The sequence below is a fragment of the Chiloscyllium punctatum genome, chromosome 11, assembly GCF_047496795.1.
Source record: "Chiloscyllium punctatum isolate Juve2018m chromosome 11, sChiPun1.3, whole genome shotgun sequence".
Taxonomy (NCBI): Eukaryota; Metazoa; Chordata; class Chondrichthyes; order Orectolobiformes; family Hemiscylliidae; genus Chiloscyllium; species Chiloscyllium punctatum.
Genome location: NC_092749.1, coordinates 25,135,705 through 25,156,255, shown reverse-complemented (window position 1 = coordinate 25,156,255; position 20,551 = coordinate 25,135,705). Strand labels below are relative to the sequence as shown.

The 20,551-nt window shown below is 43.5% G+C and overlaps 1 protein-coding gene across 5 annotated transcripts in view; it reads left to right on the top strand.

Annotated features, from left to right (window-relative positions):
- ltbp1 (latent transforming growth factor beta binding protein 1) overlaps positions 1-20,551 on the top strand; it is a 349,362-nt gene that overhangs the window by 279,209 nt on the left and 49,602 nt on the right. For all 5 annotated transcript variants that reach the window (XM_072580504.1, XM_072580506.1, XM_072580508.1 and 2 more), the window contains 3 exons: positions 5,283-5,426; positions 15,866-16,021; positions 17,426-17,512. In XM_072580504.1, coding sequence (XP_072436605.1) covers positions 5,283-5,426; positions 15,866-16,021; positions 17,426-17,512 — 387 coding nt within the window. The remainder of the gene's footprint in view (positions 1-5,282; positions 5,427-15,865; positions 16,022-17,425; positions 17,513-20,551) is intronic.

The following is a 20,551-nucleotide window of genomic DNA, read 5'->3' as shown; positions in this document are numbered from 1 at the left end:
TTCCATCATCTGCTATGGCGAGTTTCAAACCCTGATCTCTGGATTAACAGTTCAGTCATAATACCACTGGCCTCCTCTCAGTTGTCCCAGTGATTAGGCATTATCTGATTGGTGAAAGGTGTCACTACCGAGACTGATCCCATCCTCATCCAAAACCCACAAGCCCAATGGGGAGCATTGGATAAGCATTATTATGACAGATTGCCCTGTCTGATAGAGAGCCCTTTGTAGCTCCCTCTTCCAAGCAGCTTGCCTCCTGCCATCCAGGGTTTGAGATCCAATCCTTGGTTTCTAGGAGACTTGAAGCTGAAAAAAAATGCGAAAAGGAGAAGATTTTGAAGAGAGATATTGGACTTGGCGAGGGAGATTGGAAACACTTGTTGGAAGTGCTGCAATCTAATAAGCCATCTTAAAACCACAGTAATTGAATACTTAAGGAGAAAATGAACCTGCTTATTAAACCTAAAGTCGGCAATAATTTGTATTTTGCTGCAGCTGCAGCCATAGCTCGTCAAATGGAATTTATTTCCTGACATTTATGAAGCAGAATTAATCAAACGTGAAAGCAGAGTTTATTTGTAAAAAAAACAAAAGAAGTGAAAGCGTAAACCTATAAGGATAAAATTCCGAATCTGGAATGGGGAACTGGTTGACTAGAGTATCTGCTGCCGGAAATACTGTCTGGTGCTGGATACGCACACTCTCTGCTTGGAGTTTGATAAAATACCTCCTTAAGCAAAAAAGCTCTGTAGACATTTGGCCTGTTTTGCAGACTAGTTTTTTTTTTGAAAAATTGCTTTCACTGGCCAGTGTTCTTCGTTCTGTCAGGCTGTGTATATCTCAAGTGAGAAATCCCAGTGCTCCAATTTCATTCTGAAACATAGTCTAACAGGCTGTCCATCACTCCCCAGTCTGTGTGTCAGTGCACAAACCACAACACCTCGTTCCTTTAGTCAGTATGATGGATTGGCACACACGTCATCAATCACATTTACAGCATGGAGCTTCCACCGTAGAAACTTGTACTTTACGCCCAGCCTGGCACAGCGGACACTGAGAGTGGAACTCATGATCTGTGAAGAGGCTGATCTGAGGCAAGGGATGTGGCTCGATAGGACAAACAGAAAAGACAAAGTCACCTGCTGGAAGTCTGCAAACCAACTGAAGACGCTCACAGAGGAGGAGAGACATTTTACACAGCTGCTCTACTTGTTGTAAATCTCTGCATTAAACATCGCCATTTCTGGGTGGAGAAAAGCATTTATTTAGGGAAATGAGAGCAACGTAGAAATGTTTGTCATAATTTGAAAGACGGAGCTGCGTGCAGCAAAGATTTATGTCAGGTGCTATAGTTAGTTGTAATTATTTTATTGCTTTAAATTAAAATTATTAGCATTAATGTATGATTAGGTGCAAGCTTAATATTAGTATCATAGTAGCTGCTGCTTCCATCCTTTAATTTGTGAATCTTTGCTCCTTTATTGATAGCATTGAAACAAATTAAATTTATTGAAACCTATTAAAACATATACCATTCTTAAAGAGCTTGTCCTTTAAGGTAGGTTATCCCCCTTGTGGGAGAGTCTCAGACCAGAAGGAATACTCTCAGAATAAGGAGTTGTCCATTTATGACAGGGATGAAGAGGAATCTCTTCTCTCAGAGCGTAGTGAATCTGTGGAATTCTGAGGGCTGTACAGGCTGACTCATTAAATATCTTTAAGACTTGAGGGAGACAGAGTTTTAATCAGTAAGAGAATTGAGGGTTATGGGGGGAAATGCAGATTAGCCATGATGTCATTGAATGGTAGAGCAGATTTGATGGGCTCAATGGCTCACTCCAGCTCTGACACCTTAGTTCATTGGGGTACTTGTATTTTAATTTTCCTCTCTGTACATCTTCTGAACTAACTTCTACCACCCACCCCCAACTTTAGATAGGTTGTCTACCTAAAGTGAAACCAAACTCTATTGCTCTCTTTGTGGCATGTAACATGCACATTTCAGAAGCGAAGTTAAAAATCACACCACACCAGGTTATAGTCCAACAGGTTTAATTGGAAGCACACTAGCTTTCGGAGCGACACTCCTTCATCAGGTGATAGTGGAGGGTTCAATCCTAACACAGAATTTATAGCATGGTGTTGTGTGATTTTTAACTTTGTACACCCCAGTCCAATACCGGCATCTCCAAATCATTTCAGAAGTGATGTAAGATAAACTGCTAAGGATTTCTCACCCATCAACAAAGTGCTCAGAATAGCTTATTTATTGCTCAGTTGGTAAACTCAGAATAGTGGGACTTAAAGCTGTAATTCTAAATCCTTGCAATCTCCTGCTGAATGTTGCTGGTTTTACAAATATACGGTCTCCTGAGCGGTATTAATCTTTAAAGAAAATAAACACTGGAGTGGATTTCAATGGACTAAGCAGCAGTGTGACCTTTTGGGCTCAGCAGTTTCTATCAGTAGTATCTTCATTCCCATCTATATGATAAACTTCCTCACATTTTCCCACCCATTGCACGGTGTTACAGAACCTGAGTGAGGGGACAGGGAGACAGCCACTTCCTGGGCATTGGCATACACTGCCAGGAAGTGTGCAAAAACAGCGAGGGGTTCCGTTTCCCGTCTTCCCTTCCCTCTCATGATGTTTCCACCTCTGCCAGCCTGGTGGACTCCCTCACATGGTCTGACTAAGTTTATGCTCAACGCATGGGAAACTGTAGGTGTGTGAAATTTAAAAAAAAATCAATATCCCACATGAGTGTACAAAGACAGCAATGCTTTGTAGTTTGATCATGTTGTTCAAGGTGGACAGATTGTTGTATCTGTGAGCTGGACTAACACACAGCCTCTTAAGGACCCAGTGGCCCTCCCATTGTCATACGCCGGTCCTATTTAGCATCCACATCATCCTCAGGTGGGAATATGGTGGGCCATTCAACCCATCTAGCGTGTCCTGTCCCTTTATTAGATCATTTCAGAGAAAGACCCGAATTCATTGCATCATCCCATATTTCTTCTCTTTCAAAGCCCTCCCTTTACAAAATTCTCTCAACTTCAGTTTTGAAAATTGTCATTGGCCCAGCAAACTTCTAAATTTGATGTGACCTTTTCTCACCATCTAACTCTTACAGCTGGTGAATCCATGCTGCCTCTTCCAAGATCAATATACCTTTCCCGAGCTGCAGTACGCAAAATTTGAACAAAGGTCGCTAGAACAAGGGTTTCTCTCCACAGATGCTGCCAGACCTGCTGAGTTTCTCCAGCTACCTGTGTGTTTTGTTTTAGATTTCCAGCGTCGGCAGCTTTTTATGCGTATTTCTTCTCTCCAGTTCGGGCCTGACTAAGAATTTGGTCAGCAGAAGTAAGACTTCCTCAACTTGGCATTGCAAACCCATTGGGATAAACTGCAACACGACCACCATTTTGCTTTTTGTTCACCTATGCACCAAGATATATACAGCTTAGGAACAGGAGTAGACCATTTGGCCTTTCAAGCCTGCTGTGCCATTCAGTAAGATCATGGCTGTTCTCACTACAGTCTCAATCCCACTTCCCTCTCTGTTCCCCATAATCCCCCATCTCAACTCTCTCGACAATGGGACACGGACAAACAAATCCCTGGAGATATTCAGGCTTGGCACTTTCAAATCCAAAGTGGATGAACCCACACACCTCCACATGGAACTCGTTCCTTGCACAGTTTTGAATCAATCTTTGAGTTGGCTCTGAAAAAAAAGGAACAAAAATGATTGGGTTTAATTCTTTTGTGTCAGGATTGACTTTTGCTTGGCACCACCAGTGACTTTAATTTTTTTTTTGTATTCTTCTCTATGGAAAGTTCTGCTCAGTAAACAATGTGTAAAGTATCAAATTAGTCTTACGGGGAATCAAGTTAGTTTGATGGTTGTAATGCTGGACCTGAAAGCAGAGCTAAGAACTTTTCTCAGTGTGCTGTGAAGATGGTTGAGGATAAGGTTTGGAATGCAAATCTGTAAGAATGCAATTCAAGTGAGGTTCACTTGGAATTCCGTCAGATGTTTGCTTCAATGGGGGGCACTAGGTGCTGACAGGGTCACAACATGATCCATTGCTCCATTGCCCCAAGTTCTTTGTGACAAGCCCTTGGGTAGAATTTAATGTACCTGTGATGATTGAGTTGCTGATTTTGAACCTTAACGCTCACCTCCCCACCCAGTTATGACCGTGAGCTCAGGGATGGATGGGAAGGTTTCGAGCTGGGCATCTGCATGATTTTAGGTGTCTCTCCCCCCAATCCCTGTTGAAAGCGCATCTGTAAGAGCATGTAAATCCCACCAGTGCATTTTGTGCTCAGTCCAGGTTGTGGAGATTAGATTGAGGTTCATATTTCCTGCAGAGCGTTCCAATGACATGCAGTTTGTGGAGGCGTGACCTTGATGCAGATGATATTATTTGTTTACTCTTGATTAGAGTATATTAGGACCAAATCTTGGTGCTGTGAGGGTGCTGGTATATGGTTAACCCAAAGAGACACGTGCTGGATCTGTATTTTATTCATTCGCAGAATTATGACAGTGTGGCAGCAGGCCATTCGGCCCACTGACCCTCCGAGGAGCAGCCCACCTAGACCCAATCTCCCCTCCCCACCTTCCCCATAACCCTGCATTCCTCACAGCTAATCCACCTAGAATGCACATCCCAGGAGACTATGGCCAATTTAGCATGACCAATCCACTCTGGGAAGAAACCGGAGCACCCGAAGGAGACCCACGCAGACATGGGGAGAATATGCAAACTCCGCACAGTCGCCCGAGGGTGGAATCGAACCTGGGTCCCTGGCGCTGTGAGGCAGCAATGCTAACCACTGAGCCACCACCGTAATTTTGGTGTTTGGAAAGACTTGTCCATCCAAGGTCCCTGATGATCGTCCATTGCACCTACTCAGGAATTAATCTTTGCAATTTTAACTTTGAATCCAAAAGCTCAACCCATCCCGGGAATTTTTCCCTTACAGAAAGAATTAGGAATTGTTTTGAACAGGTTAGTTTGCAAACTTCCTCCCTTCTCCTTTGTTTTGAGCTGGAGCTGGAGTGTAAGTTGTGAGGTTCTCAAAATGACCCAATTCTGAAGCCAAAATTTCCCCTCAAAATTATAGAAACCTGATCGTCTCGGCCATGTGTGAATGTGAGTGGAAGGACAGATGATCGCGGAAACATCAGTTATAGAAGTATTGAGAGGGCACTGCGTGTGGGCTGTTCCTTTTTCTCATTTAATGCTGCCCCCTTTCTCACCTCCAGATATAAACGAATGTGAAATGATCAGCGGAGTTTGTGGTGAAGCTCTCTGTGAGAATGTGGATGGCACATTCCTTTGCATCTGTCCGGATGATGTCCAGGAATTTGACCCAATGACCGGGGAGTGCCGCTCCCCTGAGCCTCCAGGTATGGCAAGAAAAATCCCTGAGGTCCATTCAAACAGTGTAACCTTATCTTCTTTGTGCTATAATCCTTGGGATATAGAACGGGTAAATGCACGAAGGAACATTTGGAAGGGATTTCTTTCTTGGACCTGGGTTCCACATGTTAACACCTAGCTCAGACTCTAATATATAGTTTCACAGCACTTAATAATATCTGAAATATTGTTATGGATAGATACCTCAGGGTTGGTTTGAAAGTCTAGCGGATGGAATTTAGTTCTGTTGTTGTTGGCGCTGAACCATCTTTTGCAGTAACAGCAAGCTATTCTAGAATATACACATTTCTGAAGTATGCCTTTGAGAGTGACAACAGTATCACTTTGCATTAATTTGAAGGGTATTGCTAACCTTTCTCACACAGCAAAGCTCTTGTTTCACTGCAGCAGTGGAAAAGCTTCAGATTCTGCTCCCTTTCCAACCCAGATGACATTCCGAAATGAATAGTCCATTCTTGCAAATTTAATCTCTGTCGGCTGATAAGGATTTGGCATTCTTTAAGGATTTCAAATGATACGTCAGAGCTTCCACCTTCCTGTCCCTCTCCCTCAACTGTGAATGGCACATGACATTCTCTGTAAACTTACTGCCTGTCAAAATCCCCTTTTGCGTCATTTCAAGGTAAATTAGGAGCAGATAGACGCTCCTAATTTAATTGGTGGTTAATTGGCTAAAGACAAGGCTTCTCCCCCCTCCCCATGGGGAGGAGGCCTTGCCTAAATGAGCTGCTAGCTAATCTGATTGGCTGGCAGCTCCATAGTCCCAGCAGCGGCAGGTCAACACGGTGGCTACTGCAGGCCACTGCAGCCAGACCTTTGGGGCAGGGGGCGGGGTTAAATGAGGGAAGTCCCAGCAGGCCACAGGGTTGCCCTCACAAAGGAGACGGTGGTTTAACCTGAGGGTCACCATGCTTCAGTGCGAGGTTAAGAAGGTGACCTCAGCCATTGCAGGAATTGAACCTGCGTTGTTCGCATCACTCTGTATTGCAAATCAACCATCCAGTCAACTGAGCTAACTGACCCCTGAGGAGCAAATGGAGGCTGGGCATTTGGGAGGTCTGGGCTATCAATGGGACCTGGTTGGCAGAGCCCAGTAAGGAGACTGGTTTTGAGAGGTACAGGGGACGGATGGGCTAACGAATGCATCACTGTGTGGTTTGGGTGGGTGGTGGGTGTTGCCTCTGCTGAACAAAGGAGACCTCTGAAGGGTGTACTTGGGATTTCAGCCCTCTTGCCCGACACACTGTCCTCGCAGCTAAAGCTGGTAGGCTATCCCCCTTGCTGTGGGTAAAACAGCAGTCAGAATAAAGAGGTACTCAAGTTCACTGGCCCCTTAAAGGCCTGAGGGAGGGCATAAAGCCTCCACCTCTCCCTTCAGAGAATGGGAGACATGTGGGAGGCAGCTGGAAGGACACAAACTCCATTTCACAAACCCACCTCACCTTCAGATCCATTGGTGGGACCGGGTAAAATTACACTCGTGGCTTTGTCAAATCAATCCTGTTGAAATCTCTGGTTAAATTAAAGTGACATATCGAAGAGAGATTACTCATTTAAAGCTCATATAGTAATGGAGAAAGATTGAGTGGTTCAGATTCCAGTCCTTCCTTGAGTAAACCTAGCCTGGATTGAGTTTCACTCAGTTAGATTCCATCACAGTGATTGAATCTACATGGTACAGGTGCTCCAACTAATACCCCTAAATAAGTCGAGAATCAAAGGCAGTATTAGGGGCAGGGCTGCGGATTTAAATTTCAGCCCCCGATAATTTGTGCGATGTCTGCTATGAATACTCGGATATTGTGTTACATGAGTTGCACATTTCACTGAAGAAATCGAGACATTCCCTGTGCCGAGTATTCTAAACACATTCCAATGTTTGACATCTGAGTGCAGCTCCTGCATGTGCTGTAATTGTTTGGTGGAAAGTTGCGACTGTGTCTTTTTCAAAGCACCTGTGGCTATGATGGAAGTTTGCCCAGTCAGAACAGACCCAGATATTGCAAAAAAAAACAACACCAGCATTATCCATAGACGGAGAATGTTATTATGATCCTAGCTGATGTAAATACCGGACAAGTCCGATCCCAGACAGGAACCTGGCTTGATAGATCAATTTTTAATTTGTCACTAAGATTTAAGCACATGATGCTGCAGATAACAAAAAAGAATCAGAGGCTTATTATTAACAAAAGGAATGAAGGTAAAATAGAATAAACCCAAGCCATCTACTTATAATACAGGTGCGAAGGTTTTTAAACAGACTATAAAAGTATAATACCAACATTTCCCAAAATGCTGCTTCATAAATTGAGAAGTAATAGAATGGCTTTTGTATATTACTGAAAACCTATGCCTGGTACAGTGTCTGAAACATCACTCACTATAATACTCTTACCACAGTGTCTGTACCTAACTCGACAATAGATTTAAGTCACTTGTGACTTCAACCTTTTGAATGGAACTACAAATATCTTCTTGGAGCTATAGTGTGCTTGAGCTTTACTGTACAAAGTTAAAAATTACACAACACCAGGTTATAGTCCAACAGGTTTATTTGGAAGCACTAGCTTTGGGAATGCTGCTCCTTCATCAGCTTTACTGTACTTTGCATTAAGTAACCCTCTTCAGAGTTTTATCATAACACGTCTGGTATGGAACTAACATTAACTCTTCATTCCAAAGTAAGCCACTCCCCTATAGATCCTTCCTGTCTCAGGAGCATGGTTTACACCGCCGTCCTGTTTCAATGACTTCACTGGTCTGACCCAAAACTCAACGTTAAACTTTTAAAAAAAACAACTTTTTTCTCTAAGTTATGGGTGTTTCCCTTAAGCTTAAAAAAACTCTGCCAATTTTCTAAACTCAAACTTGTTCAGGGGTAAAATCCCACTAACATACAAAAAAACCCCTTTATTCTAAAGCTAGCGCTCAAACGCTGTTTTAGAAGAAAATGCAATGTTTACGGAAATGTTTACAATATAATCATTGACTGTAGACACACAAAAAATCCAGCGGTTACCAATTCAAAGTCAGAATCCTAAACATACAATAAATAATACTGAAACGTATAAATCACACCATTTACACCAATGTCACAAACTGCAGTGAGGTTTTAATTGTTGATGAGACAACCATTTACATGTACTCTGCCTAACTCAGGATACTGTACTTGCAGTTTATAATTCAGGGCTTGATTTTCAGTCTGGAAACAAAAAGTACTGGAAATCACAATGGAGCAGGCAGAATCTGTGGAGACAAAGACAAAGCTAATGTTTCGAGTTGGGATGACTCTTCATCAGAGCTCTCTCTCCACGGATACTGTGATTTCCAGCGATTTAGTTTTCAGTACAGATTCCAGCACCTGCAGTGATTTGCTCCTTCATTGATGCTTAGAACCTTCCTAACAGCACGGTGGGTGTCAAAACACCCCAAGGACTGCAAATGTCTCACCACCACTTTCTCCAGGGCAATTGGGGAACGGTCAGTAAAAGCTTATCTCTCCACGCTTCAGGCTCACTGCCTTTATTCCTGATGAAGGGCTTTTGCCCGAAATGTCGATTTTCCTGCTCCTCGGATGCTGCCTGACCTGCTGTGCTCTTCCAGCACCACTAATCCAGAAAATGCTTCTGTGCCCACCATGCCCATATCCCATGAACAGGTTAAAGAAAAAGACGTCAGCATCCTCGCAGTTTTATGCTCACCATTCACAAAGTGGGCTTTTCGGCTTTGCTACAGCTTTCTCTGAGACCTGTCACTTTCTCGCTGGAGTTCCATTGCAAGTATTTTCTTCCAGATGTCATACCTGAGATTACTGAGGCTACGTTTTCATTAAAAAACCATCTGAATCACCAAATGTCATCTCAAAACATTAATAGCAGTCCAATGGAATGAGAAGGAATTTAACTCATTTGATGGCTTTAAGCAATGACATTGGCATAGACTCCTCTTTATTTAGAGCTGTTTCTTTAATCTTACGTTGAATTTGAAAGATTCCTCTGAGTGAAGAAGTTTCTCATCGTAATCCCAAATGGCTGACACCTTGAGGCAATTCTAGACTCTGTAGCTAAGGGCAACAATCGCGTAGTGTTTATCTTACTGAGCACTGAAGAACTTCAAAAACTTCAATGGGATCACTTCATGTTTATCTCAACTGCAATAAATGTGGGCCCAATACATTCACCCTTTCCTTGTGAGACACTCTGACGCTGACTTTTTCTTTGAACACAAGCTCTGATTAAGTCTTCCCTTTCGATCTTCATGATCTTAAACTGAGCAAATAAACTGGGTGATGCTGTTTATCATCTTGTCTGATCGGATTGTAAAACCCTGCTTTGTAGTTGATATTACTTTGTGGGGTTGGCAGTCATAGCTTTGATGAGATTTGCTGATGGTCATTTTACATTCTGGTTTATGTCTCCCCAGAGCAGTGTACATGCCAACCCGCTAGATTGAAAAAAGCTGACACATGCCCAAATAAAGCTGACAGCTTGAAAAACAATGTAGAACCGAATAAAAAAATCCCCGGATAAACACCAACACTGAAGCCACTACTTAAAGTGATTGAATAAGTGAAATTCCTTCCTATTCCACTGGATTTTTATTAATATTTTGAGATCATATTCGGCAATTCAATTTTTTGTTGAATGGAAAATTAAGCCCAGTAGTCTTGGGTATGAAATATATAGTTATATATATTTCACAGGTTATATATTTCACAGGTTCATGTCTCATTGGGACCACAGACATGAACCTGTCTCAGATAAACCTGCAGCAAAGCTCATTGTGATGGTGTTGAGTTCATTTCTTGTATGGAAGTCTGCTCTCCCCATAAGTATTTGATTCTGGCATCATTTCCTTAAGGTGTGTTTTCCACATCGTTCAGCATGTTCTAACTTCCATCCCAATGGATAAATCCCCCCTGTTAGCTGCCTGTGCCTTAGCAGAGTGTGCCTGCGACTCCTAGTGTAAAGTGCGGGCATGTTAAGAGCTCTCCTGGACAGCGAGCTGCTTGCCAATTGAGGTGATAAAAGGGGGACCCAGAGGAGCTGTCCACCACCTTTGGCAATGTTCATCTCCAGCTACCCAGTCACTTTGGCCACTGGTTCTGTGAATGGCTCCAACCATCAAAACTGGTGGTGGAGAGCCCATTATTTCAAATTTCCTGTCCTGATCTGATCTTCTTGCAAGCTAAAGTTTTCTTTCTTTCTTTGTGTTTATCCCACTCCATGAACCAGAATCGATAGCTCTCAGTGCACAGAGATGGGAATGTCACTCAACTAGGGGACATGGAGTTCAATCTGAAGGCCCATTGTCTGTCTCCCACTGTCAGTTGAGGTCTTTAGCAGGCCATTTAAGGATTAACTCAGTACCAAGCGAACCTGTCACTGGAACAAGACCATGAGCCAGTAGAGCAGAATGAAATTGATTTGCATGATGTTATGGGTATCACAGAGACATGGATGCAAGGGGATCTAAATATTCAATGATACACATCCTACCAAAAGGACAGGCAGAGAGGGTAGGGTTGCCTTGTTAGTAAGAAATGAAATTAAATCAACAGCAAGAAGTGGTATCGAGTTGGAAGGCGTAGAATCTGTATAGGTAGAATTACACAGTAATACAGTCAGAGTCATAGAGTCATACAGCACGGAAACAGACATTTAGTCCAACCAATCCACACCAACCACATTCCCAAACTAAACTTCAGCCAACTGCCTGCACTTGGCCCATATCCCTCCAAACAGTTCCTATTCATGAACTTATCCAAATGTCTTCCAAACATTGTAACTTGAGGAAGCGCGGAGGAAAACAATCCATGATAAGAGTTTTGTCAAGGCCTCCTGGCAGTAGACAGGATGTGGCCAGCAGCTAAATTAGGAGATAGATAAGGCACCACTACAATAACCATGGGGGACTTCAACATGCAGGTGGACTGGGAAAACCAGGTTGATGGTGAATGATAAAATAGGGCTGAGTCAGCATGGCTTCATCAAGGAGAGGTCATGCCTGACAAATCTGTTAGAATTCTTTAAGGAAATAATGAGCAACTTAGACAAAGGAGAGCCAATGGCTGTGATCTATTTGGATTTCCAAAAGGCCTTTGACAAGGTGCAGCACAGGAGAATGCTGAATAAGACCAGCCCATGGTGTTAGGGACAAGGCACTGCCATGATTGAATGACGAAGCATATCTTATTGTGTTATGGTCATGGGGGTGGGGGGGGGTTAACCAGTGTGGGCAGCCTGTCAGATGGGGGCCATCTAGAGGTGTAGGGGGTTTGCTGGACAGAGAATCTCTTGACCAAAGGCAATCAGTGCCTGTTTGAGGATTTAGGGCAGGGAGTTGACCAGTGAGAGGCATCTCCTCTGCCCTGGCTTTCGAACCCCTTGTCCACCCCCATAACTTCTAATTATAATTCATCCTACCCACTCTTCCCCCACCCCCCAATACACACACACAGTCACACAGATGCACGCATGTACACGCACGCACACGCATACACACACATACAGAGATATACGCAGGTATATACAGACACACACACACACACAGACACAATGCTTATTGATCCTGAGTGCCCCTCCAACAGCTGCCCTAACCCCCAACTTATTGTTGCCGGTCTCTGATTGTTCAGTGACTCTCACAAGGTGGGACATCTGCAACATCCACACCAGCCCCAACCCCAGTCCCACCCCCGGCCGGGTCCTAATTCCAGACAAAGGCCCACTGGTACCTCCCTCCCTGCTGCATTTGATTTTGTGGGTTTTGCCTGAAGGAGTCAGTGTCCATCTCTCAGCAGCTCCCCCTGCCAGCTGGCAAGAATCACTTCTCCCCAACAACTGCATTGAGTAAGGTTCAAGATTTAAGACTGGCTCAATTAATAATGTGAATCAAATATATCTCTGGCCTTCATGTTGAGTCTATTATTTAAGTTCTGCTGGATATTGTATATTGTTACATAACCACGTTTCTTCTGTGGATACTAAAGATCCCAGGCTTCATTTTAAAGAAGGACACTGGAGTTATCACTCCATTAAAAACATGAACAAACAGATTACAGAGGAACCTCGATTATCCAAATGTCAGATTTTCCAAACAAGATGCCGATGCTTGCCTAAACTGTGTTATCCGGCATTCGAATCTCCAAACATTTGATTATCCTAACAAAATACTCCCCGCCCGTGTTGTTTGGATAACCGAGGTTCCTCTGTATCTGGTTGTTGCCACATTGCTGTTTGTGGGAGCTTGCTGTGCCAAAATTGCCAGTGCATTCCCTGCATTACAGTTGTGATGACACGTCAACCATGCTTCATTCTCTATGAGGCACTTTCAGATGGTGCTGTATGAATGCAAGTCTTTCTTTCCTGGGAAAGTTGAGGAGTGGCGGGTAACCTTGCAAGTTGTTAAGAGTTGTCTGATGTTCCCCTTTTTCGAAAGGTCACTTTTCCTTTCTGGGATCATGAAGAATCTCGTTTGGCACACTCTAAGCGTGTGGGTTAGTTACTTTCCCAATTCCATTCTTGGATGCGCATGGGAGAGCTGTGAGGGGGGTGATCGGGGTACTGGAGCACACTGCAAGATAGTTTACTTGGCAAGTACAGCAGAGCGCTAGCCAGCTTTCTGAACCTAGTTAACTCCTGCTGAGCGTCAATAGGAGTCAGTGCTCTGACTTTACATTAACATTCACAGGCAGGTCAACAGGTGCCCACACTTTTGAAGTTTCAGTCAGCACCTGCCCATAGTTCTGCTGCATACCTTTGAGCTGGTTTCACTCTCTTTGCTTTCAGAGAGCTCTGCAGTCAAACTGACAAATAGCGATGTCGCAAAATCTCCTATTCCCATTCGGTGAGAAATTGTGTTGAGTTGTCAATGCCAGTGATGTTTTAATCAATATGTCACAAAGAATTGCAGGTTTTAAACCTATGCCAATTGCAAAACCCACCAATGAGAGATTCCACAAAGTCTGGTTTAATTAGTGAAAGAAGTTGGCTGAAAGTTACTGCATAATAACGTGCTCTGCAGTTCTCCTTTACTTTCTCTGAATATGAGAGCAGCACATTATAAAGTGAAATAAGTCATTCCTGCAACACAGCAATTTATTGGCAATAACATTCCTAGAAGGGACAGAATAGGAAAAACAGGGATCTTTCCATACTAAGCTAACTGCCATTTTTATTTACTGGAATGAAATTTTTATTTGCCTATGGGTGATAGTAATCTCGTTATTGCAGAGGTAGACAGACAGACAGACGGCAGAGTGTCCCGAATGAATCAGCAGAGTTTTGAGGATTGGTGCAGTTGTCTTGTTCTGCCTTTCAGTAGAAACCTCTTTTGTCCAGTGGGTTTAGAGAGTGATTTGGGACTTTTCTGTCATCTCTGGAGTTAGATTGCGCTGAGTCAGTTAATGATGGCATCGAGCAGGAATGCTGGATTCAGGAGAGCTCAGTTATAGCGTGGAGAAAATCGTTCGGGGTTCTCATTCCTGGTCACTGTCCAGCTATCTCTGTTTGAAAAGGACTTGGCAAACTGGCCTTCAAGCTTTGTTTGACTGTGTTGCATTAGAAAACAAAATATTTTAATAAATGAATATGTAAGGGAGGTTTTGATTGAATGCCTGACCTAAAGCAATTGCTAGAGCCAATAGGAATGTTAGACTTCAGCATTTGCAAGAAGAAAAACAGAAAGGAGCAGTGTTGTTCTATTGCCCAGTAGAAGATATGACAGCCCAGTGGTAACATCACTGGGATAGTAATCCCAATTGTGGGACATGGGGTCAAAACCAAATGCTGGAGGAATTGAAGTTCATTTAATGAATATGGCTATATAATGATTGGCACTAAAAGTCCATTTGACTCACAAATGCCCTTTAGAGAAGGAAATCTGCCATTCTTACCTGGTCTGGTCTATTCCAGACCCTCAGCAATGTGGTTGATGCTTAACTGCCCTAGGTAAGAATATTGGAATCAAGTAACAAATACTGGCCTTGCCCAAAACACTCCAATCCATGAGAGAATACATTTTGTAAAAGATGCAAAATCATCAATCCTTGAACCTCTGAACTGCAGTCATAGTGATCTACTCTACAATGACTGCCTGAGGAGCAGTTGGGATCAGCTTTAACAGTGATGTTACAATGGGCATATGGATAACTGTGTGAAATAGAAAGATCCCAGGGCACTGGCTGAAGGGATTACTTGGATAGGTCTTTCAAAGAACCAGCACAGCCAGGATGGGCCAAATAACCTGCTTTTCTTCCTCGTGAGTCCACCACAGAGTTCCAGCATGCCACAAGCACTGTACAATCAGAGGTGTGTGACAATTCCTTCAGGTTGCCACAACCACAGAGGTTCTGCCCATCAGTGACTGGCAATGATGGCTGGAATTCAGGGTTGAGGACACCTTTCATGTTTGTACTGCCCACCCCAGGCTACCTGTGCAGTTGGGGCCAGAAAGTTTGGCTCAGCTTTGATTTCCTCTTTGCCCAGGGCTATCTTTGTGGAAGCAGCAGTTTTGGGGGCCCCACCTCCCCATATCATGTGGGCATTCCTTCCACTGCCCGTGGATGAGGCACATTTCTGACCGGACAATGTGGGCCCAGAAGACCAATGAAGACATGCCTATAGAATATGGCATCAGACTCACCGAGGGTCAGATCCTCAGAGGACACCCTTGCCAAGTAACACTAAGTGAAAACCAATATGAGTTTGTGGTCTAACCCTGTATTAGGCCTCAGCAAGTGAATATGTCTGTTCACTTGTTGTTGAGCAGCAGCCTTGAGGTGACTCTGGAAATGGTCTGTCCACATTGCTTTAACCCTCACGCCCCAACCCCCAAAAGCCCCCTCCCCACACTGCTAGATTTGGCTAATACCATAGTCAGTTATTTGAGTCAGCCCAATGCTCGCAATCTTTGAGAGATTCCCCTTCTGGCCCGAATAGTTTCAGTCCTGCACTGCTTAGGATGATCTGCACAAGTACTACACTGCAAAATGTGAGAACAGAGTTCTGCTGATGTGAATACAAATGTATATAGAGGAAAATGACTTTTAGGGAGGGCACACATAATGTATTCGCTGAATCCAATAGAAGAGAATTTGCGGTAATTAGATACAGAGAAACATGAAAGATATAAATTATGTGTTGTCAACACGGCAGCTTTTAAATGATTTCATTGAAATGTTCAGAATAGTTCCATTTCCTCAGATCATATACACGAGCAATTGCAGGACACTTGTTGATATTCAGGATCATCCACTGTTCTGTTGATTTGGGAAGTGTTGCTCAATTCAGTGGAGACTTCAGTTGAACAGGACAGCCACAGGCTAAGGGATTCTGGGAATATGGGGCACTCTGAACTGTATTCACCTCAAAGCTTGACCAACTGTTGTGCTTTCTTTCTCCAGCGGAAGGGAAAAAGGAATGTTACTACAATCTCAATGATGTCCACTTCTGTGACAATGTCCTGGCTTCCAATGTCACCAAACAAGAATGTTGCTGCACACTGGGAGCTGGCTGGGGTGACAACTGTGAAGTGTTTCCATGTCCAATGTTTGGCACTTGTAAGTTTGCTCCTGGAGAAAGGACTGGCTGTAATGTTTTTGCCGTGCATTTGATAGGGAAAGCGGTTAGATAGCAGAGCGTTAAAAATTTTGAATGCTGCTCGTTAACTGAAAGTTCTTTATATGTTTGACAAGTGACTGTATTCACCCTCCAAATGAAACGGAGGTCTTTTCTCTGTGTGACCAGTCCATGAAGCTGAGTGTGTTGAGGGACAGGGTGCAATAATAAAGTCCCCACCTGTTCACACTCCATTGACCTGACCCTGTGTTGGAGTGAGCTGGTCTCATCACATAAAATGAGGTTGGATCACATATGTCACTTTATGTGGCATATATTCCTTTTGGGGGGGCTGTGGGTCTTTCAAAAGGTGTGGTGCTGGAAAAGCACAGCAGGTCAGGGAGCATCCAAGGAGCAGGAGAGTCAACGATTTGGGCATAAGCCCTTCAGTCTCTCTTCTGATGCTGCTTGACCTGCTGTGCTTTTCCAGCGCTACACTTTTTTTGACTCTGATCTCCAGCATCTGCAGTCCTCACGTTCCCCTCGGGGTCTGTCTGCCTGTCTCATTGCTGCTTGGCTTGACTCACTCAGCTATTGAAAAAAGATAGAGTATGTCCTTTGTGTCCTAGGGACTTACAAGGCAAGCAGGAGTTAAGGTTGTTTCCAGGGACAGCATCACTCGACAAGCCAGCATGTTAGGTGGCTTCTTTCCTCCAGTCACAACATAAGAACTAGGAGCAGGAGTAGGCCATTAGGTCTGCTGAGACTGCTCCGATATTCAATAAAATCATGGCTAATCTTTCCATGGATTCAGCTCCACTTCCCACCTCCTTGTTGGGATCGAGTAAAGCTAGCGTTGACCCAAGACTAAATTGCGTAGAAACGACAAAGGCCCACATATTGCTTGGGGCACATATTTATTATACGGTTCTGGGCAGGGTTTTACAACACAGATTGACCCTCTAATTACTCATGCTACTTTGTTTTATCATATTCGTGTGAAGCACCTTGGGATGTTTCATTAGATTAAAATTTCTAAATAAATATATGCTTTTGTAGATGATTGCACAGTCATTGTATGTGGAGCATGTAGTTTTGGAGAGTGAGAAGAGGGTAAAGTGAATGTTGTCAAATGTCTGAGCCAGTTATGATTGCACTTGTAACTGATTGGCCATCCAGTGCAGATCATAAAGATCTCCTTCATCAGTTCTGATGAAGGGTCATACAGGCTTGAAATGTTAACTCTGTGTCTCTCTCCACAAGTGCTGCCAGATCTGTTGCATTTCTCCAGCATTTGCTCTTTTTATTTTTCCTTCATGGATTTGGATTGCTTACAAATATGAGAACATTCTCTTCCACCGGACCTCGGCTTTATTCTGATGTAACTTCTCTATTTTATTCTGTAGCTGAATTCGCTGCCATGTGCCCTGAGGGTAAGGGCTTCATTCCTAATGGAGACTCAGCCTATGGAATCAGTGGACAAAACTACAAAGGTCAGAATTGAACCATTCATTTTCAATAATGCACCCTGCGTGACATCAAGGAAGCAATGTGGTGGTGTTCCAGCTGTAGTCAGCCATGATTCCAGTTGAAAACGTGATAGAAACTGAAGTGTGGTGCTTTGGTAAGATTGTTTAGTTCGGCACTCTCAAGAAATTATGCTTTTCAAAGTGGTCCACGCCACACAGATAATCCCAATTTTGAATGCATCAGGGCATACAGCCAATCTAACACAATGTGTCATTTTGCAGCTGCTACTAGTTTGCAGGATTTCCCCTCCAGTCCCATGTTCTGATCATCCTATTCCTTCAATGCCACAGAATCTTACCCCATTAGCAACAGAGACGTAGCCCCCGTTAACAACAGAATCTTATTTCGCTCATACCTCTATCTACAGTTGGAAGAGCAGGTGATAAGTAATTACCTAAAAGCTGGTGGAACATCAAGTCTGACCCTATTCAGGAATATTCCCTTCAAGAATGAGTGAGAACACACTAATCAAGATGTTCTCTGCCTGGCATAAATTGTAAATTGACTGATCTGTCTGCAAACTGTATTTGTGCTTCCAGTGCTGAAAAACCAGTCAGCTGCGTTGACATACTCAAATTCACAGATCAGCAAAAAAATTTGAGTCTTCGGTCACTGTCTTGAACATTGAATGTGACCATGTTCCAATTTTCCATTTAACTGAAAAGACTTATTCTTCTGTAAACTCCTGTTAAGTATTTGTTGTTGCAAGGGGCAGCACATTTGCCCATGTTTAAAGTATGAAAGTGGCAAAGTGAACAGGGAATGATAAAACCCAGACCATGTCAGTCTAGACAGAGCTGCTTTAACACTTCACTGACAATAGGAATGAACTGTGTTTCAGTCTGTTCAAACACCCACTCTTTGGCTCGAATGGAATCCAACCTGTCTCAAAAAATAAGTCAGCTTCTGAAAAAAGCGCAGTTGCGTATGTGGAGGAATTGACAACTCTGCTTTAGTGCTTTAACATATTTTTAGATGTGTCAGCAAAGCTTAGTTATTCATGTGCAAATCTTTGTGCATGTACAATTGCAGTTTTTGGCAACAGTCCGATACTGGTTGGTACAACAGGTGCAATTCTGCACATGTCATATATTTCCAACTGACTTGCAGTTGAACTTATTTGATAGTAGAAACCACAGTTGATTTTCCTGGTCAGGACAGAGGTAGAGGACAGAGTAGAAATGCCAAAAGCCACACTCCTTATTCAGCAAGGTCATACTACTCAACTTTGACCCCCAAGGTGATCCTCCTACCATGTACCATCATTAAGACCATCCCTTACCATCTCTGTAATACCACTCACTCTGACCTTGCCAAGCCCATCTGCTGCTGAAACCTTTATTCCAGTTTTTACCAACTTGTATATTTGACTATTCCAGAGTGCGCTAGGCTTACCTCCTCCATCAGCTGAACCCTGCTACCCATGCCTCACTTGCACCAAGACCTGATCACTCCTGTGCTCCCTGACCTACAAATTCTCACCATTAATTTCAAATTCCTCCACCCCTCACCTGCGTCTCTGTGTTGTCTTCCAGCCTGACAACCCTCTGAGGTGCCAGTATTGTTTGAACGTTGACTCTTGAATATCCCTGATGTTACCCATCAGTGTGGGCTGTTCCTTCAGGTGGATTGTCCTGAAGCTTTGGAATTCCCTCCCTATATCCTCCCAACATGCCACCTCACTCATCTCCTTTCAATCACACTTCCTTGCTTGAGGTTTGGACCATCTCCTGTAATATTACCTTACATGCCTTGCTGTCACATCTGGCTCTATGACACACTGCTGAAACTGCCTTGAGATGTTTATTGCTTTAAAGTCACCACGTAAATGTAAATTGTTGTCAGCACAGAGCTCACAGAACTTTGCACTTTGTTGGATATATTAAGTTGGAGTTTCTCTCCACAGCAGTGCTGCTGGGATCGAGAAACCGAATTCAGGGCTAATTTATACAGAGGGCAAAGGGGGTGAATCACGAATGGTTCAGCTGCCCTACTATTCACCTTTCATTTCCATTGAAGTCCATGGGAATGAAAATTGGTCGAGATCTATAATGTGCAGGCATTTTAAAACCCATGCTCCATGATCACCCAAAGTCGAATGTTTGAGCATTTCGACTGGAAGGCTGAAAGGAGGGGGCTATCCCCAGGCCATTTGTCTCTCGGCACCTGTCTCCAAATTTCATTGTTGAAAGCCCGGAATTGGACCAGCTGCACAACATGTTTGGTCTGTGGAGACTGGCAACAGAGACGGGAGTAACTACATTTAGCTGGGATTATCATGTTCTATCCTAATACTTCTGTGTAAGTGCGACTTCAACATTTGGGTTAACTTCAGTGGGCAAAATATAGCCTACACTCACTGTTTGTTCTAAGATGCGTTATAATTCTGTTGCCACAATGCAAGCAAATTACTCTATCTTGTTATAAGAAGCAGAGGGGCAGGTTAAACAGGATGTGTCAGTGCCTTTACTGGTCCCTATAATTATCAATCACTGACAGTCTCAATAGTTACCCACCTCTGCCGGTTTCTATTGTTATCATTCTTTACCAATTGCTACAGCGAGCAGTCATTGCCTCTCCCAATACATACCAATTCCTGTCCCAATAGTTAGCAGTCTCTTCCCGTCCCTGTACCAACCAGCCTCTTCCTAAGCCTGTGTGTGTGTAATAGTGATCAGTCTAACCCTGCTGTCTTAACACTTTTCCCTTCTGTTGCTCATGGGAACCTGTCATTTTGAACTTCGGTGAGCTATGAGTTATCTGACAAGGGAAAGAATGCATCAGGTCATTCGCTGTTACTTTCCACATGTGCTTAAAGGAAACACAAGACCTCTTCCCAAAAGATATTTCTGCTGCAGGTAACCATTATCACTCAAGGTTCTCAGTCTTCTGCCAGCACCACCAGGTTTTCCCCATTAGCGATGGCTCGGGAATCTGTGTTGGTACTTGGGGGAAACTTGTACAACAGCTGGGATGATGTCCCTTTAAGGTTTCAAATGACC